Here is a 25,969-nt window from a genome sequence, read left to right on the forward strand (position 1 = left end):
ATTCTCTTCACAAATCATGTCTGAAGAGGAGAGAAGCCACAACAAAATAACAAAAAAAAACCTTTTTAACCTTTCTTGATGAAATGAGTAATAGCCTAAGAAAACATCACTGATTTCAGTTTGTCTGTCTCACAAAACACATAAATACAACCCAGTCTAATCCTTAACGTCACATGATCCTCTCAAGTGACCGAAAAGCTCCAAGGGGGTATATGTAATTCAACAAACCCCTACTAGCTAACAAGGCCCTCCAAAGCAGCTGAGCCTAGTTTCTTTCTGCCCGCCATGGACGAAGGTCATTCAACTTCAGCCCTTTTATGAATAGAAATCAGCTTTGTAAAGACTGTTTGGCAGGCAGTGACCAGCAACAGACAACTCAATGACTGAGCTTTCTGAGTCATAAAATACTTTTGAAAGGGGGAGATCAAAGCGTCCCTACCGCCTATTGAAATCCAATTGCTTCCAAAGTTCTGCAAGAACCCAGGCTCTCTGGAGAATGGGTCACTGCAGTCATAGTCTAAAAAAGGCCACCACTAAAAAAAAGATACAATGGGGACATTAGTGCAGCCAGCCATGGGGGAGAAACGCCACTTACGGTTTAATTGTTGGGGACAAAGAAAAGAGAAACGAGGGGAAACTGAGTGACAAAATTGGATGATGCATCAGGAATTGAGGCTGGAGGGAGTTCTCATGGCAGCCTTGATCACGGTACATACTCCACTCAGAGCATCAGATGCAGTGCTAAGGCTGGATGGTAATCAGACACCAGGCAGAAGATCCAAGAGAAACAGCAAAGCAGTCCACTACTCTTGCCAGCTGGGCCTTCACTGAAGTTATTCATCAATGGTAAACTCACCCATGTATTACAAAGCTGGGCAGAAATGCAATATGACTGACAGTTGTTGCATGCCTTTTCAATCAATCTTCACATGAAGAATGGAGCTTGGTTTAGAATTTCTTAAGCAAGGGGTGCATTTCCCCAACCGGAACACATGTCCAGGTACAAGTAAAGTACAAATAATCTCAGACTTAGGAATTGCTCTTTTAGCGTGAACCGCAGAACCCTGGTACAAGATGTTGATGGAAGTGTGGTTCAAAAAGAGGAGGACTGGGCCAGGCACGGTGGCTCACACCTGTAATTCCGGCACTTTGGGAGGCTGAGGTAGGCAGATCACCTGAGGTGAGGAGTTCAAGACCAGCCTGGCCAAAACGGTGAAACCCCATCTCTACTAAAAATACCAAAAAAATTAGCCAGGCGTGGTGGTGGATGCCTGTAATCCCAGCTTCTTGGGAGGCTGAGGCAGGAGAATCGCTTGAATCTGGGAGACAGAGGTTGCAGTGAGCCGAGATCGCTGCACTCCAGCCTGGGCAACACAGCGAGACTCCATATCAAACAAACAAACAAACAGAAACGGGGGGTTGATGGGGAGGAGTGGTCAAATTAGTATGGAAATCCTACCTCTTGGCACTTCACAATGCATATTAGTGTATTAAAAGGAATGAAATATGTTAAAGATGTTTGTTTAGCTTCCTTTAAACCTCTAAATTTTCCCTAACTTGTATGACCATAAAGCACTTATTCCTGGAGCATCTCTTAACAGTTAAAAATTAATACATAATATTATAGTATCTATTTTGGGTACCATTGTGTTGATGTTTTTCATGTCACCACCAAACTGTGAAGAGATGCTCCTTGGGAAAAAAAAATTTTCATTGGCCAAAGAAGTTAGGGAAACTCTAGGTATAAACAGAGTTAAACAGGTGTCTTTAATATAAGACATTTCTGACTTGTCAATATGCTAATATGCATTGTACAGCTCAGAGAGGTTGCATTTTGGCAATAACTTCACCAGCTCCCCACTTTTCTAAAACCATACTGTGTAAACTCCTTGTTTCAGGGTTGAGTCACAGCTTGGTTCACAATAAAAATAGCAGTTTCCGGGTCTAAAACTATTGCTCCATTCTCTTCCCTAGATTGTAAGCTCTACGACCTGGATCTAACATGCATCTTGTTGGTAAGCTTCATCTACCATGCTGTCAACAGTGCCTGACACACTAGAGGCTAATAGTTGTCGAATGAAAAAAGGATAGGGTGGGGTGTGGTGGCTCAAGCCTGGTAATCCCAGCACTTTGGGAGGCTGAGGCAGGAAGATTGCTTGAGCTCAGAAATTTGAGGCCAGCCTGGGCAACATGGCAAAACCTCGCCTCTACAAAAATTGGCCTGGTGTGGTGGTACTTGCCTGTAGTCCCAGCTACTTGGGGGGCTGAGTTGGGAGTATCGCTTAAGCCTGGGAAGTTGAGGCTCCAGTGAGCCATGATTATACCACTGTACTCAAGCCCAGATGACAGAGTAAGACCCTGTCTCTAAAAATGTAAGAACAATAAAAAACGATGAGTCAATGTGTCTTTCTAACAAGTTCCAAGCATTTTCACTAAGTGGTTCTCAGATATTTGTATGCATCAGAATCATCTGGAGAATTAAAAATACACATTCCTGTGTCCAGCTTCCCTGAGCTTCTGTTGTAGACAAAGGAATTCACATTTCCAGCCCTTCAAGTGAAGCTAATCATAGTTGATCACACTCTGATAATCACTGTCCTGACAAAAAGGATCACTAAGACAGACTATTTTTTGAGCAGTAAAATTTCTTAGATCTCTTAGTACATAGGAAGAAACATGCAAGTTTGTTCTGTTGGAAGACAAAATTAATAAATACAGGTAAAAATTTTAAGACTGTGGTTCAGCAGCAAGATGAAGAGTCTCCACCAATGTCATGGCTTGCTGGAGGTAATGACTTTCTCATCCCTGTGCTAGTCAGAGGGAGGCTGGATATAGTAGAAAGGACAGACATGGCAGATCACCATTAGATTAGGTTAATCTGTGCCTCTGAGATTCTGGGACAAAGGCTGCAAATCCTAGCACCTTCACAGATTATAAGGTCACCTGGTATAAAAGACAGGGGTGACCTTTTCTAGGTTACCCTATAAGAGCATTCAAAATTTTAAAACAATCATCTCTAAACATAACAGTAGGCAGTATTTACTCAGGGAAGTGTGCAACCCCTGTTTCATGAATGAATTATTCCAAGTAAGTAACAACTACCTCAATTCTGGAATAAAGTGAGACCTGTGAGTTGGCAGGGGAGGTGGGTGCATTTTAAGAAATTACTACAAACATTTAAAACAGGTTAATTCTGAATTATTAAGGCTAACACTCTGCTAGGAAAATTTTAGCTGGAGTATGTATGCATGCATGTCTGCTTATATGTATGTATGTACATATGTATTCACTATTATAACCATTCTACCATTTTCCACTTTCCTTGGGGACTTCTCTAGCAGACAAGATAATGGTAGATTCCTATTAGTACTTTGTCAAATCATTTAAAGGTGACATCGCTTTCCTAATATACACTGCATGCACACTAGAAAATTGATACCACATCCAAAAGGACCCTAAGGCCAGTGGTCTGGCCCCACTCAGAGAAACACTGATATATAAACTTCAGGTGAAGAAGTTTCATATCCCAGTCTCATTCATCTCTTCTCGGTCTCTGTATTAATAGAAGAAGGGTGGCTGTCTCTCCTGGCATGTTAACTCGATGAGTCTCTCCAACAAGCCTGTTAAAGGCTTGTTCCTTTTCTGAACTCTTGAATCATCTATGATTCTGAATCTATTACTATAGTTGCTAATTAACTTTAGAGGAGTTATGAACCCCTGATTAACCAAAGAAGCTGAGCAATGTCTAAGAAAATGTAAACAAAAAAGTGCCTTCAATTTCATTAACCATCAGAACAATGCAAACTACACCCATAATGTGGTACTACTTCACACCTATCAATCAGAACAGCTAAAATAGAAAAATAGGCAATATCAAGTCTTCAGGAGGATTTGGAGCAACTGGAACTCTCATACACTGGTGATGAGAGTTTAAATTAGTACAACCACTTTGAAAAGCTGCTTGTCAGTACTCATTAAAGCTGAACATATACAAGTTGAGTACCCCTAACCCAAAAATTTGAAATCTGAAATGCTCCAAAATCTGCAACTTTTGAGTACTGATATGACACTCAAAGAAAATCCTTATTGGAGCATTTCAGATTTTTGCATTAGAGATGCTCAACCAGAATATATTCTGCAAATATTCCAAAATCCTCCCCAAACTGAAAATCCACAACACTTCTGGTCCCAAACATTTCAGATAAGGAATAACTCAATTTATACATACTCTATGACTCAACAACTTTATTCTTAGGCAGGTATCCAACAGAATGTGTCCATACGTTCATCAAAATGCATATACAAGAATGTTCAGTCATAACAGCCCCAAACTGCTGGTGGGGGTGTAAATTAGTTCAACCATTGTGGACAGCAGTATGGCAATTTTTCAAAGAGCTAAAAGCAGAACTACCATTCAACCTAGCCAGTCCCAGTACTAGGTATGAGAAGAACATAAACCATTCTACCATAAAGACACATGCATGTGAATGTTTATTGCTGCGCTATTCACCATAGCAAGGACATGGAATCAACATAAATGCCCATCAATGACAGATTGGATGAAGAAAATGTGGTACATATACACCATGGAATACTATGCAACCATAAAAATAAACGAGATCAGGTCTTTTGCAGGAACATGGATGGAGAGCAAGGCGATTATCATTAGCAAACTTACGTAGGAAGAGAAATTCAAATCCCATGTTCTCACTTAAAAGTGGGAGCTAAATGATGAGAACTCAGGAACACAAAGAAGGGAACAACAGACACTGAGGTCTACTTGGGGGTGGAGGGTGGGAGAAGACAGAGGAACAGAAAAGATAACCATTGGGTACTGGGCTTAACATCTGGGTGATGAAATAATCTGTACAACAAACCCTTGTGACATGAGTTCACGCACGTGACAAACCTTCACTTGTACCCCTGAACCTAAAAGTTTTTTAAAAAAGGATAAAAACATTGTAAAATCTTCATACAGAAAAATTTTATGATTCTACTCATGTGAAATTTTGATAATATTAATCTATTACTATGAGATTATTAATTTGAGACAATTGATCAGATTTCCCATCACTCACACAGTGAAGTCCTGAGAGTGCTAAACATGAGGAGGCTAAATTTTGCTGAAAATAGAACAGCTATAGAGAAATTATTCCCTGCCAGGAACTGCTATGGCACTTTCCACATAAGAAATCATTGAATCCCCACTGCCCTGTGATGTAAACTCTTGCTATTCCCATCTTAGAAATAAAGAAACTAAAGCATAGTTAACTCTACTTAACATAGAGTTAAACAATTTGTCTAAGGTCCTATGAGTAAATGCTGGTCTGAGAATTAGAACCTGGGCAGACTGCTTTTAACTACTGGTATGTGGAATGGGATAGTTTAAGCCACTACGGTGGGTTGTGTAAATTCCTCCTTTAGGACACCGGAATAGACAGAAGAAAGAGAAATACAGAGGGGATACTAAGTAAAGAGAAGGAGATGTGCCACAACAAAACAAACAAACAAACAAACAAACAAGATATAGTCGTGTGTGCACACACAGGGGCATGTAACCATGTTATAATATATACGTCAATGGTGAGCCATATTCATCATTTTAAATAGACCAAAGAAAGAATACCATGATTGTGGTTGTAATGAAAGGTTTTAGCTAAATTTCAGGCCATAATAGGGGGAAAAAATTAAAAAGTAACTGAAAGTTTCAACTAACAAAGAATATGGGAGTCCGCATTCACCCGCACCCAAGCCACCCCTCTTCCTTTGTGCCATGATGTACCATGTACATTACTCACTACATCCTCACTTGGGCTTTCTCACATTTTCCTTCTTCTGGCCATGCCAGAGCACAATCGCCATGTGTCTCAACACACACAAACTCTTCTGTCAATTCAAGACACTTCTCAATCACAACACAGAATGAAATCAACCCAGAACAACATTTACCACCTCGTATATTTGATTGAATCCTGAGAAGAGCATCATTTACACTGATATTCTTGGCCTGGTGCTCAGCAGATGAGGATTACATAGGGAGGAAATAACACTGGTCCCAAATGCTTTTAAAAGGTTCTGCTTCCCTGGATGCCACATTTAATCCTGCCAGCCCAGGAACACAGCACACCACATTCTAAAAGGATGTCTTATGTGAGCAGGACACCAGCAACAGATTAGTTCAAAGAAGACAAAAGGCCTCCCTTCAGCAAAGTGAAGGTTGATCTTACCAGGGCTGATGAATGCAATTTCGCATTGAAATACAGTTTTCCCATTTCAAAGCCATGTAGACGCATGAAGCTTGTTAGATTTATAGAATGCCTGGTCTCCCGGGACATTACAAAGCGAATGGCATCCATCAAGTTAATTTCCTTGGGGATCATCTCAAACATGGAGAATGAAAAGTCCCAGACCATTAAACATCAAAAGATTGTTCTAAATGGTAATTAAAGTTCTATTATATTTTCTTTTTCTGGGAGCAGATTAGATTAATTCAATTGAGAATATTAGAAGTATCAAGGCTGACAGTGTGAATGTGTGGAGTTGGCTGGAAGAGCACTTATATTGCAGACATCTGTTCATTCAAGTTACACAAAACACGAAAGAGGGAGCTCAACTCAGACTTGGGTGTACTTACCAAGCCAGCACACGTAGACACAGCGACAGAGGAGGAGCTGTCATTTCTGATAAATCCCTGATAGAAGCATTGCTGCACCTCGGGTTTCTGAGTCTCTGAAGCACCATCTTTTCCAAGTACCTGGACAATAAAGTGACTGCTCAAAATCGCCGAGGGCTTAAGTTCTAAGTGCAGTTCCTGTCCAAATGCTGAAAATCGGTAGTGCAGGGAGCTTCTGGCATTCTGCGCCGATCGCTTTTTCCTGCCGTTGTGCAAAATGTCGTGTGAAATATATGACCCGGCTGAGTCTACTTCTACTGGCGTGACAAAGACGTAATCTGCAATGGGAAAAGTTCAGCTGTCAGCACCCAGAGCCCACAATTCCAAATGGTCTCTTTCCAGCAAGCTGGCAAAGAGCAACACAAAGCTCAAAGATATCTTTGTTCCTGTTGCCTTGCACCTAGATCAAATATAATTCAGAGCAGCACAGGCAGCAGAAGACCTGTCTCTACAACTAACTCTACCACAGTCATTTCTACAGGTGCCCGAAAGCCAAGCACAATTTTGATGAATTTCATGGACGTCTGTGGAAAAATGTAACACCTCTCATTGTCTGGAGAGAGATTTAGAACATTCTTTTGATGTTTAATGGTCTGGGCCTTTTATAATATTGGCCACAGAACCATTCATATATATAAAATTTAATTTTTTTGAAGATAAAGTTAATAAACATAAAACTACAAAATCGGGAAATTTCTTCAAGGAGGTTAATTTCTCTGTGCTTAAACTGAATCGGGAGCATTTTGGCAGAGGCAGAGTTTACATTTCAAGTCCTAACTCACAGTGTGGGGTAGCTTCAGATGATATTTCAGATCATTAGCAAGCAACAGCATTTTCATTTTTCCAATATTATTTACGTGTGATAAGAAAACTCCGGCACTTATATCACCCTTAGCATTTTACTGTGAGCTTTCACAGGGATGATCCCATTTAATTGGAAGCATAAAATACAGTGCATGCACAAAAATGCCTCAAAATTGTCAGAACCCTCCTATATAGTCTGATGTATAAAATTGCTCAGGCATGTTGGTGGGGGAGTGGCAGATCAGGGGACACCTGGAAAGGCATGTTTAAAAATACCTTCACCACTGCTCCCTAGAGCAGCACTAATTGCTGAATGTTCCAAAGAGGAGGAGCTAAAATACAATTTGCTATTTGAAAAGCAAAGCCAGCACACTGTTTTCTTTCACCAAACATTGAAGCTGAAAAGCATCATCCCACAAAATGATTTGGAATATGCCCTCTGTGCATTAAAAAACAGCCTGCATTTCCACTTTCAAGGCACAGAATGGGAAACTACTTTGGAAAGTGTTTAGAAAGCTGTTGAATAATGGCGAGGTATGTTTTAGTCACTTGGGTCCCCAGTTACTGGAGGAGGAAAAGGAAGAGAAATTTCTCTTTTCCCTAAACAGTCAACAACGTTCCCCTTCCTCCAATAAAAAAAAAAAAACCTAAGGAATAGCGGAGCCCCTGTAGCAAGCAAAGATCAATGAGCGATGGCCTAATTAGGCTCACATTAAAAAAGAATTCTCCCCAACAGACAATAATTTTCTTCTGTTTATGAACCATCTGTGACTTATTCCTTGGGCAGCTTTCATTTTTATATTCTTTATGTCCTCCCACTCCCATTTTTCTTCTTGACTCCCTCCTTTAACTAAAAATGCTGTATAATTGACATACATATTTTACAATAATGGGGGGAAAAGTTTTTCCCTTCTCTTAACCTTGAAAATCTGAGCCAGACATACAATATTTTTCTTCTCTTAAAAATCTGATACATTGCTTTAAAGGGATGTGGTTCTTGATTATGTGCAATTTCTTAGAGAAAGTCTACCTTCTCCTTCTGTCAAACTAAAACTTAACTATGAAAAAGATTCCTGACATACGCAGGAAGTCTGTGTCTCACCTTCTTCTCCCAAATCATCTGAAACTCTGCCTGCTCTTACTTGGAAGGCTCTGTAGGAACGTTATCCAGCCAGCCTTCTATGGAACCAGCCATCAAGAGGCCCCAGACACCTGCTACCAGCTTGTTTCCAAGGGGAGAATAACAGGCTATTGGTTACATCCAGTTCTTGATGGAGGAAGGGCAGTCAGTGTCCCCTGTAAAGAGTGATCTCTAATTGACCACTTCAGGAGCTGAGTAAGGGTGAGGTCCTTACAAGGTTGTGGCTGGGTCGGATGTGGCCTCCAGCCATCTGATCCTGATATAAGAATGAGGGGTGGTTTTAGAAACTGCAGCCTCTCTGTTTGGACAAAAGGTGAATCCCTTCTCCATGACTCCATCCTGCCCCACTCCCCATTCCCCTGACAAGAAAAGGAGATGACCTTGCAAAACTAAAAACTACAGAATTCTAAAGAATCCAGGTTGAGCTGTAAGGGTTTCCTAGACACCGTGCATCAGGAATCAGCTGTTCTCCTGTAGCTGATGGGAAACAATCAAAACAAGGATTATCCCTCTGGGCTCCACTGGGAAGTTAATAAATGACAGAAGTGAGGGATTTTCTGGAAGTTTGTGGCTGGGGAACGTCAGAAAAGATGATAAAGGACTCAGAGACCTCAAGTCACCTACTTTCCTCTCTCTAAAAGCAGCCTTAGGCATCCGTAAAACAAGGGAAGCAGAAATGAAAAAAAAAGAAGAGATAGAAAAGGAACAGAAGTCGAGAGAAAAATGAGGAAAGATGGAGAGAGGAAAGAAGCTCACATTCTTTCATCTCCCACTAAGAATTCGCTTCCCCCAACAAGAGTTAGGAAAGGGAGGAAATAAGTAATTCCTTAGTTAATGTCCACTTCCCTTCGAATTTCTCACTGCAGTTAAGATTTTTTTTTTTTTTCTTGTTCTTCTTAACAAGCCACCTGTGAAGGAGGGAGAGTATTTGCTTTTATGTGACTTGCAGCTCGGGGCGTTGATTCTTTTGATAAGTTCAGTCCTTGCCAACCTTCCCCCCTCTCCAAACAGGAACCATTTCCAAGACAGCGCACACCTGCCAGGTTAGGGGGTGCGCTTTTCCATCTTTTCTCTTTTTGGGGGAAGGAAGGGTCAAAGTGCTGCGAAAGGCCCTTCTTGGGGGTGGGGGTTAAATACGAACCATCATTTAATCCGCTGGCGCCGCTGCTGCTGTCACTGGCTAAGGCCGCGGCGACCGACGCACAGCAGAGGCAGCACAGCTGGAGCGCCTGCAAGAGAAAAGGTGACATCGCGCGTGAGGGGCGCGGCGGGGCTGGCGTCGGGCGCCCCCTGCCACCCGCTCTCGGAGCTCCGCTCGGCGGCACCTGCCTTGGCCACGCGCCCTAGTCCCGCCAGGCCCCTCGGCGGGCCCGAACCCGCAGCCGGGAGGGCATACACGAGCAGGAGGGCGCACTCCATGGTCAGGTGCGGACGCGGCGGCTGCGGGTGGCCAGACGCGGCAGTCGGAGCGCACGGGCGGCTCGCATTCTTTCCGCGGCCTCGGAGCTCGGCGCCCCAGGTGCGGCTCCAGGTGAGAGCCGCCGCCGTTCACATCGCAGCGCCGGCGCGCTGGGACCTCCCCTCCTCCGGCCGCCTGCGCGCCCTCCCTTCTCCCGGCGCGGGCCTGCCGAGCTGCAGTTTGCCGCACCCCAGAGGGTGCGGGGGGCTCCCTGGGCCGGGACTGGAGCGCAAACGGTTGGGAGACTGTCGGTGTCTGCCCGCCCGTCTGTGCGTCTGTCTGTGTCGGTGTGAGCGTCTGAGGCTACGGGGAAGACAGCGCCAGCTGGCTCCCCCAGCGCGCCGGAGCCGAGCGCCCGCCTCTCCACCGCGCGGTGATTGGCGACCAGCGGCTCCCGGGCTCGTCCGAGCCCCCGGGCTGGTGCAAGGGCGTGGGATTCCCGGCTCCAGCTCCGAGGGAGGGGGCGAAGGGGGCGGGGAGGCTGGGTGGGAGTGATAGGGAGGGAGGGACCGACCGCCGTGAGAAGGAGGGGAGCGCCCAGGGTCAGGCTTGGAAAACGTAATTTAAGCGCACTGGGAGATGAGTTCGGAAGAGGAAAGGCTCAGGTGAGTGGCGCGACTTTTTCGCTGCCTGTGCAGACTTCTCATTTTCAACTCTTCTGGCAAAGAGTCAAGATAGCGTCCTCAACACCTCCTAAGTGCTGGGAGCTATCCCCTGCTGTATCGCATTTGCCTCAGGCCCTACCTTTTCAGGTGGGAATTATTAATTCCTTGATAAAGATGAGGAAAAGGAGGCTCAGATGCGCACAAGCTAACCTAGCTTCCCAGAGTCAGCAAATCTGAGGCAGCCGGGAGGACCAGAACAATGAGCCTGTCACTGTCTGCAGCATGTAAAAACTCATGGCACGCGGGGGCCTCCCTCTTCTCCCGGATCTCTCTCTCTCTTCTCGACGTGACCGTGCTTCCCACTCTTCGAGATTGAATCTTGGCCCCAGATACCCAAACCCACAGAAATCAGTTATAACAAACAGCGCGCGCCATCACCAGGAATGTGCATCCAGTTTGCTGTGTGCCTGTTCATTTACTGAAGACATTTATTTGATCCTTTGATCCCTGTTTGCAGAGGTGAACAAAATACAGTCTCACGGGCCAGTGGAAACGAATCTGATTGGATAGCTCCACAACGGTAATAGAAGCAAAATAAACACAAATACTAAAAAGGAAAAGAATAGTCTCCTAAATTAGATGGCAGCAGAATCCAATTTAGATGGGGGGGATAAGATGTGTGTGTGTGTGTGTGTGTGTGTATACACACACACACGCATACATACACGTGCAAGGCATCTGTTAGGAGCCGACACTTAAAATAAGGCCAGAGAGAGTGGATCGGTTTTATAAGGGAAGAGGGGAGTAGGATCTTGCATGTTAGGACAGGGGGCACAGCATAAGTGAAGGTCTCAAGGTAGTTAAGTGATTGCCACGTGAAAAGTGTTACAGGCCAGAGGAAGAAGCAAACACAGCAGTTGCTGGGTCAGCTGGACCTTGTAAGCTGGGGCGAAGCATGTTGGAAACCATTAGATTTAAATGAATGTGGGTTTGTGTATGTGTAGGAGGCAACATCATGTCCAATAATAAAAAAATGTGAATCATTTTTTGAGCGAGTGTAGGGATTGGATGCGCTGAGGCAGGGTCAGAGAGAAACAAACCAGGCAGCTGTTGCTGGCATGAAGGGGCACAATGACAGTGTCTTGCTTGGACCAGGGTAGTGGTAGTGGAGGTAGATGTATTACTCTGCTCAGTCCTGTGGGTACTGAAGTAGTTAACATGAGGTCTATGTCAAGCCTCGGTTAAGTGATAGCTCAATACACATAGTCGGTTTTATGGAATGCAGCTGGGAAAAGGTAAACCCAGGCTGTAGCGGCAGAGAAGGTGATGTGTCTGCCTAAGGAACATGAAGCTAGGCCTCGCAGAACATCAGGGCTAAACAAATCATTTGGGTTTCCCTACTTAATCTGGTTAAGCTCTGTGGCCTCTGTTTTATAAACTGTAAAATAGGAATCAACATGCTACATCAAAAGGATAGCCTGAGGGGTAAGTGAATATATTTTTCAAAGCACATTGTAAGTGGACTTTAAGAAGTGATGGTGTATTTCTGTTATTTCATACATCCTGTGTCAAACTTGAATGTACGTCAAAATCACCTGTAATGCTAGCTTAAAAATGCAGATTTCCAGGCCGTGAAGCACTGTGATTCTGACTCCATGGATTTGGTGTAGGGCCCAAGCATGCATTTGTAGTAAGCACTTGTGGGTGATTCAGACACAAGTGACTTAAGTGCTTTATATGATTCCATGAAGAACTGGACACAAGAGGAAACTGGACATCAAAGACATGCAGTAAAACACTGCTGGAGGTCACATCACCAAGCAACGGACTGAATAAAACAGGAGACTGGGATTGACAGCACTGTCAGCGACATCATCAGGTGAACACCGACGGAACCTGGAGGGTGAAGGGCTTGTCCACACTCAGCTAAAAATAACCATGGCCGTGATTTGTATCTCTCCATTAAGATACATTTGCATGAAATTGTCCATATTTTTCTGGTCCTCCTCTTTTAGGGCTAACAATATAGGTTAACTTGCCATGGTCAGGGCTGAAGTCTCGGAGAACAACCCTTAACTATGCTCTATGCTCAATTGTGGAATTTCTCAATCTCAGCAGTACTGAGATTTGGGCTGGATAATCATTTGTGGTAGGGGCTATCATCCTGTACATTATAAACATAGGATGTTTAGCAGCATCTCTGGCCTCTACTTCACTAAATGCCAGTAGCAGCCCCCAAAATGCAACAAAATGTTGTGAGATTTCCAAATGTTTCCTGGTGGGTAAAATTCCCCTAGGTGAGAACCTGGATAAATAGTACAGATTCCCAGTCCTATTCTGTGACATTTTTTTGTTGAGTGCCCGTTTTTTTTGAGAGTCTAGAGGGCTCCTCTTGAACCTAATGTAAGTAGTTTATCCTTAATTGATTTTACAGCTCTTCTTCCATACCCCAGTCAATCTTTGCTCTCCACAGATTCAAGTCCTCCATGATTGGGCACAGAAACTGAGACTCATTTCTTGCATAGTTCTAGACCTGGAAGATAAAAACTTGCAGTTCCATTCATTTGTAGATGTCTAGTCTCTTTTTCAGGGCTGATAAATACTTGCAAAGCCATAACTTCTGGGATGATTTTATACGTAGTTTTCCAGGAACTGGCCCTGCAATATGTATAAATTGTCTCTAGATGGTGACAGAGAATCATGAGCCCATGCTCCAGTCTTGGGGTTGTAAACTGCAAAGTAGCTTTTAAGTTACTTGGGAATGTCAGTCTTACCTGATTTTAAAATGATAAATCTAGGACACTACAATGGCTATCTGAAGTTTGCAATAAACTAATGGGGATATGGGGGGCAGAGCTCATCGCTGATGTGTTGTATTCTGTCAGACGTAGCCCAGAATATGCCACGTAACAGACATTCATAAATGTTTGTAAGAGGAGCAGAGGGAGGGAGGGAGGGAGGGAGGGAAGAATGGGGGGGAAATTTGAGATAGAGAGATCACAGTGTTTCACTCTTAACCACGAAAAATATTCCTCCTTTCTCTTCCTTTAAAATCAGTGGTACAGTTCTAGGCATTGATTTTCTTTTTCTACTGACATAAGCTTTTTTTATTTTTTTATTTTTATTTTTATTTATTTATTTATTTATTTTTTTGCTAAATAACATTAAGATACTTGCCTCCTCCTACACAGATCAAAAAACAAATGGCAAACCACGTTGCTCACTCACTTTCCTTTGTCCCTGGATTCATGAAGATGCAAACATCCCTTCCGTGGAAAGTAAGAAACATTTACTGCCTCTTCCGGTGCGGTTGACTTTCTGAGCTATGACTGACTGACTCCTTATTTGCTCCTCTCCTTTTCCGTCAGCGAGTAGAGGGAAACTCTTCCTCCTCTAGCTGCTCAAAGCTGCATCAAACAGTGGGCTGGGTCTTACTGAACAGGTGTCTGGTACTTTCTTGTAGAAAACATTTTGATGTCCAAAGAGATAGATGTCCATAGTCACACATCTAAACCTAGAAGAGGGTAAAATAGAACACAAGGCTTAACTTATTTCAACACAGTAGCCAAAAGGAAAAGAGAGAGATGGAAATGGATTTACCTCCTTGAAGGCCTAAGACCTAAGGGCTACTTTCTGGTCAATGTCTCAGAAATGCAGTCCAGTTAGCAACCCAGACCTCAAAAACAATGGGGACGAGAGAGAGGAGGTGAAAGAGAACAGAGCAGCAGGTCCTAACTGTTTTCCCTCCAGAGATAACCATCCAGAAAGATAAAGAGTTTATTTTGCCACACAAAGAATGAAATTCAAATGAGGGACAGGCAACAAACTTCTGTTTACTTATTAGCAACAATACAGGAAGCAGAACCCCTTAGTTTAAATAGTTTAGTAAATAGATCCATCATCACACACAATTTAGCAATTACCAACTCTTCTCCTTCACCTGCTATTTATTCTTCTACTTAACTTTCTGAGGACGTTGGTATCCATTTCTTCCCTTTAAAACCTGTGCTTGTCTGACTTATCTATATGATAAGGTTCTCTCTGCTCATCTCATTTTCTCTGTTTCTTCGTACTCTGGCTGCATGGGCTTGCTTTCCTTGGTCTATTTTTAGTCGTTTCCCAAGCCCTACTATTAAAAGTAGCATGCTTGCCAGAGGCTGAAGAGGTAGAATTAGAACTAGACTACTAATTTCCACAAGTGAACTGGAGGCCAAGTTCTGACCTCTCTGCACAGTGAACAGTGGAATATATTCTTTGTAAAAGCTCTGGAAAATATCAGGCTGCCTAAGAAGGGCAAATAACTTTTGTTTACATGGAGTATTTTCTCCTTCTTTTCCACTATCACGAGCCCATCATGAACAAGCTCAGATGTCTGCCCCAATGATTCTCAAACTCTCATCTCTAACACCATCTTGGCCCCACTAAGCCTTTGTCCTGGAACAGCAAGGATTGGGTACTACTGCTAATCAAGAACACCCAGAACATGGTTAGAAATACACATTCTTGGGCATCCCTATAAGTATTTCCATTAAATGGGTCAGGATTTCTGATGTAACTAAATATTATCACAAACCAAGAATTATGACCCACAGTACTTGCTCTTGAATGCCAGCAACACCTCCTAGTCAATAGGACTTAAAGGTTTTGGATGCTTTTGACTCATTTCTTATTCATGGAGGAAGCAAAATATAGCAGAAAGAATAAAGGGATTTAAACCTGGAGTTGTTGGCTGTCCTCCTGAGCTGCAAAAAGAAAATACAGATAAAAGTAGAAAAGAAATAGGAAAATACACAAGTTCCAGTCTGAGGCCAATATTTCTGTCTCTTCTCCTTTGATTCTTGAAATCACCACCAGTTAAGCCAAGAAATCTTTCTCCAACCCTATTTCCCCCTTTATATTAGTCTGTTGCATTTCTATTTCTTTCAATGAAAGTTGTGAGTACTTTTACTATGTGATGTTAAACATGAAGTCTTAGCATGGCCATCTCTAACACAGGTGAGCAATCCCTACCTCACATCTATTTATTTTCATGAGGATTGAATAAGGCAACATACGTAAAGTGTCTAATGCAAATCCTCAACCACTACTGCTCAATGAATGGTAGTGTTCTTCCTCTTTCTTAACTTTCCTTTGATTCTTATTCCTGTAGCCAATCCCTTCCTAAGGCTGTGAACTCTTGTGTAGAGGTGAATACTTCAGTCTGAGCCCTGATATTGCCCATTTGATTCCAGAATTGCAATTCCCAGAAACAGTGACTGGGTGAGCATTAGAAAATGATGTTCCCTTTTGCATAGGCACAAAAAACGTGACCAAAAATTGGAAGCTATGCAAATTAGGAAAAGAGCAACCCTCTGCGCTAATAAAGTCTTGTGGGGACAGAATGAAGAAGCCTAAGACCTACTGGATTTCATTTTAGCTCACCTCAAGGCAGGATACAGCCATTCATCATGCCCAGCATGGGTTGCAATCTCCTTAGCCCTTTTCTTTTTTTATTTTTTGAGACAGAGTTTCAAAAACTCTGTCACCCAGGTTGGAGTGCAGTGGCACCATCTCAGCTCACTGCAACCTCTGCCTCCCAGGTTGGAGTGCAGTGGCACCATCTCAGCTCACTGCAACCTCTGCCTCCCAGGTTCAAGCAATTCTCATGCCTCAGCCTCCTGAGTAGCTGGGATTACAGGCACCCGCCACCAAGCCCAGCTGATTTTTTGCATTTTAGTAGAGACCAGGTTTCACCATTTTGCCCAGGCTGGTCTCAAACTTCTGAGCTCAGACAATATGCTCGTCTCAGCCTCCCAAAGTGCTAGGATTACAGGCATGAGTTACTGCACCCAGCCAGGCCTTTTCTCATCTTAGATTGGGGAACTAAACAGGAGCAAAGATTCATTCCACCTACTTCTATGAACTGCATTACAATTTCTAAGCTACCAATTCTGCTTTTTTCTTCCATTTACATGCATCCTTTCCATGTACTCACACTGTCTCCGGGGGCTCTTTCAAAAGGCTTGGCTGTGAAGGTGAAGATAAGTACATTATATCCTTTGTCAATTAACATTCATTCTCAACAACCTGCAATCTGGCTTCTGTCCCCAGTCACATGTTCTTCTAAATAAAAGTGCAATAAAGTTTATGAATAAATGAATAGAAATAGAGAGATGTAGACCTTTCTCCTTTCACTCAGAGAGAACCATTAAAAATGCTAGAGAAAGAGAAGCCATGCTAATCTTTAAATCGTTGTAGCGTTTGAAACTAATGACCACTGCCTCTTTTTTGAAACCCTCTTACCTCCATAGCTTCCAGGTCATTACTTTGTCATGTTTTTCTGAGTTCCCCCCACGCCTCTTTTTTTTTAATTTTTACTGATAAATTTTTTTGACCTTTTTGTCTCTTAAATATTGGGCTTCAGACTTTGGTCCTTATCCTTCATTTTTTCTCACAAGGTAATCTCCTCTTTTCCTGAGCAATCAGGGCCCATCTGATCTGCTGATGAGTCCCAGGTCTATTATTTCAGCCTAAATTTCTGTCCCAAGCTCTAGACACTTATTTCCTACCACTTACAGAGCATTTTTAACTAAATGAATTCGGAGGCACCTTAAACTTGATAAGGCACCAAGCATAGGTCATTGGCTATTCTCCATATGCCCAGAATCCCAAACTGGGAAGCTTGGGAGGCATCCTACGATATGGGGGGTGTACGGAGTCACCTAATCATGCTTTCTCAATGACTCTGTTCCTCTCCATACTCGTTGCAATTACCTTATTTCTGACCACTAGCATCTGCCACCCTTAAAGACTCAAAAAAGGAATTGTCTCATCCAGGCAGACTTCCCTGACCGCCCTGGCTGAGCTAGGCTGCATTAAGCACACCTCCAAGTGTCCCCATAATAACCCACCATTCCCCCATGGTCTCCGTCATAAAAATGAGACAGTACAATAGAGGCCATGACCACCAACCCAACTAATGCTGCTGTGTCAGCTGTTTAGAGCAGGGAGATGTCATTGTCATCTTTGTTTCTAATACCAAGGGCTAGCACATACATGCTTGATAGTATGTTAAATTGAAACCTCATTGCGCAGAAGGAAAACAATCCAGGCTGTTGAAACAGGCACTTTGAACCACCCCCTAAGCCAACGCCAACTATGGAATCTTACTACTATTCCTGCACCCCATAAGGGAGAACTTCCATGACCAAGTAGGTTCCATACCTGCCTGTCAGCTATGTCCAGAGATTTTATTTGTTTTTATTCCTTCCCTCATTCCCCAGTTTTTTCCACATTTTCATTCCATCTCTCACGCTCCAATACACAGTGGTTTCTTTTTCTCCTTCCCTTTTAAACTAAACTGTACATTATTGTTGTTGTTCAAATAAGTCGAAGTGCCTTGAGACTTACCCTCACCTATTTAGCCATACAATTCCCCACCTTAGCAGATCTTCTCAACCTTGGTGCTCATTGAGCAAGTCCTGCCCCCGGAGATACTGAGTTAATGGGTCTGAATGCACATTGGAATTCTTTTTAAAGCCCTCTGGCTCCAGGTGAATATAAGAGCCAGCCAAATGAGAACCAACCATCATCTAGCCTCTCTCTGATCAGCATGTAGTCCCCAGACCAGCAACAGCAGCGTCACCTGGGAGCACATTAGATATGCAAAGTCTCAGGTGACCTACTGCTTCCTGCATTGTAGCCAGACCCCCAGGTGACTGCGTGCACACATTAATGTCTGAGAAATGCTGTGGTAGAGTCACACAGAAACTTGACAGTAACACGATGCACTCGGAGAGTCCCCTGCCCTCAGTAACCTTCAGTTTCCCTGTCTACATGATGGTGAAAATAATAGTGCTGTCTCACATGGATGTGGGGATCATGATCATCAGGTGAAATGCCACATTAAGCATTTGTTAAGTAGTAGCCTTGTTACCATTCTCTCTGTCTCCTTTATCCCTCTGCCCGATGTGGTGGGGGTGGAGCAGAGCAAGTACACTGTTTACTCCTAGGATGCTGGGTATGGGATCCCATGAAGCACAGCTAATAGGAGGCTTGCAGATGCTGCATTCACATCCAAATTAAACATTTCCCATTATAAGCACACAAACAGGTTGCAGCTCCCTTGACTTTCTGCATCACCCGAAACACCCACCACGATCTGGCCTCTGGACACCCTGTCTACCCAGTTACGCAGTCACCATCCTGCTGAGAGTGCTGTGTGAGGCTGCACCCTATTACACAGGCAATTTGTTTCCAAGAGCTGCGTAGTGACTTGGCCCCCACCATGCGTGAGACTGGTGTTTCCACAAGACTGCAAAGCACAATTTCAAGAGGCAGATCATTTAAAACTAATTATTGGAACTCAACTGGCTTTTACAAGGAATTAATTTAAGGAATCCAAGGTGCCAGAGGGAGAATAGTAGAAGAGATGGAGTGGGGAGGGACATGTGTCTTATTTTTAAAGCAGTCTGGGATCTATTTAGAGAGGTTGCAAACATAAGGGTTGTGTCCAGAGAGCAACCTAGTACTTTATATTGCTCTCTTTCTGCAGGGTCCCACCGTCCCCTGTGATTGGATGGAGTGTCTCGCATTTTACATTGTCCCTGAGAGGAGAGGAGCCCTTTGGAAAAGTCTGAAAAGCTAACATTGAACTGGGACATAACAGCAGCCTTGGGACATCAGAGCCTGCTTGTGCCTGCTCTGCACTATTGGATGTTTTTATGTGTACTACATTAAGAGCTTCCATCTCTCTGGACAAAGGGGAGAAGCGCTTCCACGGTGGGTGGCCCCAATTAAACCCTGTGCCTAGTGAGTTTCCGCCCAGGCTGACTGGAAGTCAGCCAGGGCTGATTAGAGAGCAGGTACCTCAAATGGCCCAGCATGGCCGTAATGAAATAGCCCTGGAAAATTGCTAAATGACATAGAGGAAAATCATTACAATTGAAATGCCTCCCTCCCCCTTACCCTCTCTAACATAAAGAAACACTTCAGAATTGCCTAAATATTGCTTTGCCCAGTGAGTTAACTGTATAGTAAATGAAAGATCTCTCACAAACACACAGCTTTGAGCATACTGCTTTAATTATGAAATGTTTATTTTGTTTAGAAGCACATAAAGAAGACAAAAAGAGAATAAAGAGGAAACAAAAGCAACTTTCTCCTACTCCACCCCTAAAAACAAATAAATTGTCTCATACACTATCGAATCGACTAGTAGGCTTAATATAGAAGGATTTTAGATATTTCTTCACTTAAAATAGTAATAAATATTTGCTTTTTATGACAAAATCCATACAAGCTCTTCTTGAAAACATTGAAAAACACAGAAAAGTATGAGAGAATAAGAATGGCTCAGGTGCTGTGGCTCATGCCTGTAATCCTACCACTGTGGGAGGCCAAGGCAGGAGGATCCCTTGAGCCCAGGAGTTTGAGACCAGCCTGGGCAGCATAGTGAGAACCTGTCTCTTTTTTTAAATTGAGATGGAGTTTCACTCTTGTTGCCCAGGATGGAGTGCCATGGCGCAATCTTGGCTCAGTGCAACCTCCATCTCTCGGGTTCAAGCAATTCTCCTGCCTCAGTCTCCCGAGTATCTAGGATTACAGGCATGCACCACCATGCCCAGCTAATTTTGTATTTTTAGTAGAGACAGGATTTCTCCATGTTGGTCAGGCTGGTCTGGAACTCCTGACCTCAGGTGATCTGCCCGCCTCGGCCTCCTAAAGTGCTGGGATTATAGGAGTGAGCCACCGCCCCCAGCCTCTGTCTCTTAAAAAAAAAAAAAGTAACTCCGCAGCCATTCATCCACCCCTCAGAAATAACCAGAGTGAACATGATGTGGTATATCTTCCTTCTGTAAACATTGTTTTACATAGTTGAGAATGCATTGTGTATACTTTTGTGTTCTACCTTGACTAGTACTATATATGGAATATGTTGCAGATCTGAACAGTTATCATTAATGGCTGGGACATAATCCATTAAAGGAGTGTAACGTAATGCACTTAGCAAAAATTTGGATGTCCCTTTGTCATGGGGCTACTAAGCTATGATAAGCAGTAGCAACATCTGCACCATATAATGGGGAAAGGAAATGGGGACTCATGTTCCATAGGGTCCCCAATCCTTCAATCCTCCACCAACACCATAAGGGGGTTATTACTCATCCACTTTAATAGATAAGGAAACTGGGGCTCATTGATAGGTGAGATCACTGGCTGAGGTCACAGAGCAAGGAGGCAGAGCCAGGATGATGACCTAAGTCTGTCAGATTCTTTTTTCATCTTTATTCCTCATCCATGTGTAGACACAGAACAGTGAAGTCAAAAGAGCATGGTTTTGGAGTCCAGGTATGATTTGTCTTATACCTTGCAAATGTTAGGTGCCCGATAAATACCTGTTGCCTAAATGCTTTTTATTCTAATTAAAATTTTATGCATGCTATCCCTCACAAACCTGGTGATTCCACCTGCTATATGTTACATTTGGAAGGCCTTATCTTTTCACAAGCACTACAATTTAGAATTCAGCTTTACATATGAAGGGTATCTTAACTTTCATTGATAATGTAGAACCAGGAAAATAGAAGCAAGACAAGGCATGACTATATCTCAGAAAGTTCCATTGTAGGGGAGAGAGACCCTAGTTTGGTTTAGAAATGAAGAGTAGTGATAACGATTAAACGTACTCTCATTAATTGATTGCTTCCCTGGAATGGGGCCAAATTTTACATTACCATTTAAGGAAAATAAGCATCAAATTAGTTTTCTAATCTGGAAAATGAAAGCAAGACTGTCTAATGTGCAAAGAAGTAATTACCAGCTGACATAATTTGGATAAGAGGCAATGGTAGAATATGAAACTAGATCTGAGTCTGTTGTATTCTAGAAACACATGCTAGGTTCATCTCCCTGTTCTTTACTGGGTAGCCTGAGGCATTGGACCAGTGGGTGTGAACCACCCCCAGTCATGCCAGCAGTCATTTCAGGTTTCTAGGTGCTCTAATGTAGGAAGAGAAGCCCCTTGTACTCCAGGAAACTGCCAACAGATGTCTGTATAGACATCCCTGAAGGCTTGACCAGAAAACATCTCAGTGGAAATGGGTTTGGAAGTCATCCCTAATAGTTAGAATTACATGGAAAAAAGTACCTTCACAGTTCACATGGGCTATCCCCGTTGCCAGTCACAAGCCTGACCCAAAATGCCATGTATATGCTTAAATTCTAGGGAAAAGGAGTTAAAGGAAGCAGAAATCAAGACATGCCAGGGGGAGGAGAAAATTTACGAAGGAAAAAAAACCTTAGAGAGCAAAAATCAAAGCCAACAACCATCAAAGGGATGTAACACAATGTAAAATAAACCATTAATAGTATGTGAAAAGGTAGCATGGAGTAATATAAGTTGGTATGTATTAAATTGGAATAGCTAACTCCTTTGACCCTTACAACAGCCCTCTGAGACAGGTAATATAAATATGTAAATGATTGTTGATAAACTCCAGGCTAGAGCACAGAATGCAGTCTCCTTGAATCTCATGTTTTGTTTCTTTTTTTGTTTGTTTGTTTTTTAAGACAGGGTCCCACTCCAGTTGCCCAGGCTGGAGTGTGGTGATGCAATCTTGGCTCACTGTGGCCTGAACCTCCAAGGTTTAGACGATTCTCCCATCTCAGCTGAATCTTTTTTTTTTTTAACCCTTCTATATAAGCCAGATGACAGCTGAGTTCATCCTGTCCCTTGAAATGTGAACACCATCAATGTGATCCCCAATCCCATATAGTGTAGGAAGTCTAGCATCCTTGCCAGGACTTGAGTGACGTCCTAGGGATCTGCTTCCTCATGTTCACCCACCCTAACTTTCCACTGTTCTTTCCTCTGTCCTACATCAACCCAGACATAGAAGGTAGCTCCTTTAGTTTGTCCCAAACCACTCAAGGAAGGCATGCACGTATGTGTGTGCATGCACACATGTGTTTGGCTGTTGTTAAATTTTGAAAACTCACACTGGTTTTATTTTATTGTGGTAAAATACACATCACATAAAATTGACCATCTTAGCCATTTGAAAGTGTAGAATTCAGTGGCATTAAGTGCATTCATGATGTTGGGCAACCATCCCCATCATAGAATGAGGTTTACATCACACAGGTGGAAACCAACTTAAAATGAGTATTAGATATCCCGTTTCTTACAAGTCAACTGACCACCCACCATGTTTCCTGAGTCTCTGTATTCCCCAGAGACTCCCCTTCCTCTCCCTTTTCCCTATTTTATGTGCAGAACTATTTAGCCTCCATCCCATTCAGTTCCAGACCTATCTGAGCATATCAAATAACTTATTAATGTGCTCTGAAGAAATAAAACATTGTTAATTCCTTGGCTCATTCCTCAGTAGAACAGAATAACTGACAGAGGGCATCTCAGCCCCCCATTCTGCTTGCCCAGTTCCCCCAAGTGACCAGCAGCTGAGAAGAGATGAATTACTTCATGGCTATGAAGGGTGTCATTTCCCTGAGAAGGCAGAAACGTTAATCATCAGCTTCAGCTTAACACAAAAAATTGCTGTTGTTGTCAATTTCTAAAATGTGAAAGCTGGAATGCATTCTCTCCACCATGGAGCTGGAGTGAAACCAAGCCCAGTCTTCTCAAAATGGGTTCAGATTGACCCAGTGGGTCTATTTATAAATGTAACCAATGAAAGGTCAATTCTATAGGTCATAATTTGAGAAGCACTCAATTTGGCATCAGCCTGAGCTCAGATTTCTTCATGGGAAGCCTTCCAAACCATTCCTAACTTCTCCAGTATGGATTTATAAACCTTCCTTGTGCTCTTTGAACATCCATAGGGCTTTTCGAACTCTGTCATAGGACATAGAAAATTAAAGCAAAAATTAAAATAAAGTAGAATGACTTCTCTGCTGGACTTCAAGACTCTGAGATCCAGGAGCTATGAACACACTATCTTTAATGGTGGTTCTTTACTGGGGACATTCTCCACCCAGGGAACATATGGCAATGTCTGGAGACATTATTGATGATCACAACTAGGCTGGGGGTTGTTGTTGGGATATCGTGTGCAGAGGTCAAGGATGCTGCTCAACCTTCTGCACTTCACAGGACAGAACCCCCCCCCCCCACAAGAAAAAGTTATTTGGTCCAAAGTGTCAATTATGCCAATATTGAGAAACTTTAATACTTAAGGTTTTTCATTTCGCAAATATTAAGTACTATGTATGTGTCACATCTTGTGCTAAGGGATGGAAATACCTTGTGCCTGGTTTTTTTTTCCCCCTCTCCAAGACATTTGAGAATGTTCAACTCTTGCTGTGTTGCCCAGGCTGGAATGCAGTAGTGTGATCTCAGCTCACTGCAACCTCCACCTCCTGGGTGCAAGCAATTCTTGTGCCTCAGCCACCCAAGTAGCTGGGATTACAAGCATGCATCATAATACCCAGCTGATTTTTGTATTTTTGGTGGAGACAGGGTTTCACCATGTTGGCCATGCTGCTCTCAAACTCTGGCCTCAAGTGACTGGCCTGCCTCGGCCTCCCAAAGTGCTGTGATTACATGCATGAGCCACCATGCCCACCCATGTTTTCTTACTGTAATTATTTTTGTGATAATTATAGTAAATACCTGGTAAGCATTAAAGGATGTAGCCTCCTACATCAACTCCACATATACAGTATTAATTTATATAATCTTTACAGTCACCCTACAGTGTTACTGTCTACTTCTCCCCTCACTCTTCCTTTTTAAACAAATGGTAGAGAGTAAGCTCAGAATGATTGGGTAACTTTCCCAAGGCAACACAACATTTGATTTATGTTTCCTTGATTCATAACCACTATACACAATTGCCTGCCAGCTTAAAAGCAACTGGGAATCATACTATCTGTGTCATAGGGCTGTTAAAAAGATTATTTAAGCTATCTTGTTTGGTGTATTTAATGACCCCAACACTGTAGCTGATTTAGAGATGCCAGATTGTCACTTGAGGTGAGTGATAAGGAAGTTTAAAAAGCAGCCATGATCGCAGGGGATTTAGAAGCCAAATTATTCCCCAGAGATGATGAAACTTTCTTGAAGACCCTCTGCAGGAGAGTGAGCATGTGTATGTTGGACAGAGGCAAACTTGATGAATGGAAGAAAACAGAGCAAGAATCCTGGTAGATGATGTTGATGAGACCCTGGATCAATTGACAAAATAATTTCTTAGAATCTCTATCCACCTCTTTTCAGTAAATGTTTCTATATCTTCACACAAGTAAAGAATGTTCTGTGCCCTCTCATATTACCAGGATTAAACATGCAAGGATCTTAGGGAAAATGTCTACAAGAAGAAGTAGGGAAGGAGCTGGAAAGGCTGGGGAACTCGTCAGATCATAATGTGGGTGGTCATGACCCCAAGTGAAGGAGAGAGGGAAAAAATGGAAATGGGTACACTGAGCCATAGACTTAGACTCAACTTACACTTAGACTTCTAACTCAACTTAGACATCCGTGCAGTAGAAGGAAGGTTCTAGAAGCCACAGAAAAGGACCGAAGCCACAGTCAGCCATTAGAGGAGTCCCGTGTCTCCTAGAAATGTGTCTGCCTGGCTGGATGCAGTGGCTCATGCCTGTAATCCTAGCACTTTGGGAGGCAGGGGTGGGCAGATCACTTGAGGTCAGAAATTTGAGACCAGCCTGTCCAATGTGGTAAAACCCTGTCTCTACTAAAAATACAAAAAATTAGCTGAGCATGGTGACAGGCACCTGTAATCCCAGCTACTCAGGAAGCTGAGGCAGGAGAATCACTTGAACCCAGGAGGCAGAGGTTGCAGTGAGCCGAGATTGGATCACTGCACTCCAGCCTGGGCAACAGAATGAGAATCCATTTCAAAAAAAAAAGTAATAAGAAATGAGTCTGCCTTAGTAACTCTGCTACACACACTCACTGCTCACTGGCTAGGGGCCACCCACTAGAAGTGTGGCCTGTGCCCTTGGTCAATTACCCATCCCGTAGTTGAATGTTTATGAGGCACATCTTCATGGCCACCACACCAGGCACCTCTAAATGTTGGATAAAACAAGCACAAATCCTCTGCTTTCAATTCAACTAGACATGCATGGACTCAAACGCATGCCCTTTGGGCAAACAGCACATCACCTGCCTGCCCTCTGAGTTGCCCCTGAGGCCCACTTTGAAGAATTAGCTTAAAACCAGTGAGCTCATCAGCTTTAAGGACATGTTATAAATGCCCCTCTCTGTACAGTTGATCTTCTTCCATTCCACCCCACTTCCCCAACAAAAATGTCCTATTATTTTG

General features: G+C 43.0%; 1 protein-coding gene and 1 long non-coding RNA gene across 3 annotated transcripts in view; both read right to left on the bottom strand.

Moving 5' to 3' along the window:
• Positions 1–10,376, bottom strand: part of ADAMTS18 (ADAM metallopeptidase with thrombospondin type 1 motif 18) — a 152,370-nt gene extending 141,994 nt beyond the window's left edge. The window contains exons 1-3 of one of the 2 annotated variants that reach the window (XM_019011598.4): positions 9,948–10,376; positions 9,760–9,847; positions 6,635–6,951 (exon numbers count right to left, since the gene is read on the bottom strand). In XM_019011598.4, coding sequence (XP_018867143.4) covers positions 6,635–6,951; positions 9,760–9,847; positions 9,948–10,037 — 495 coding nt within the window. In that variant the 5' untranslated portion in view covers positions 10,038–10,376. Of the gene's footprint in view, positions 1–6,634; positions 6,952–9,759; positions 9,848–9,947 lie in introns of those variants that run through there. The other variant, XM_019011599.4, reaches the window with a different exon arrangement.
• Positions 10,377–13,868: 3,492 nt separating this feature from the next.
• LOC129527745 (uncharacterized) overlaps positions 13,869–25,969 on the bottom strand; it is a 144,453-nt gene continuing 132,352 nt past the window's right edge. The window contains exon 3 of the long non-coding RNA XR_008672813.2: positions 13,869–14,196. This is a non-coding gene — a long non-coding RNA (uncharacterized lncRNA). The remainder of the gene's footprint in view (positions 14,197–25,969) is intronic.

Source organism: Gorilla gorilla, chromosome 18 (genome assembly GCF_029281585.2).
Source record: "Gorilla gorilla gorilla isolate KB3781 chromosome 18, NHGRI_mGorGor1-v2.1_pri, whole genome shotgun sequence".
NCBI lineage: Eukaryota > Metazoa > Chordata > Mammalia > Primates > Hominidae > Gorilla > Gorilla gorilla.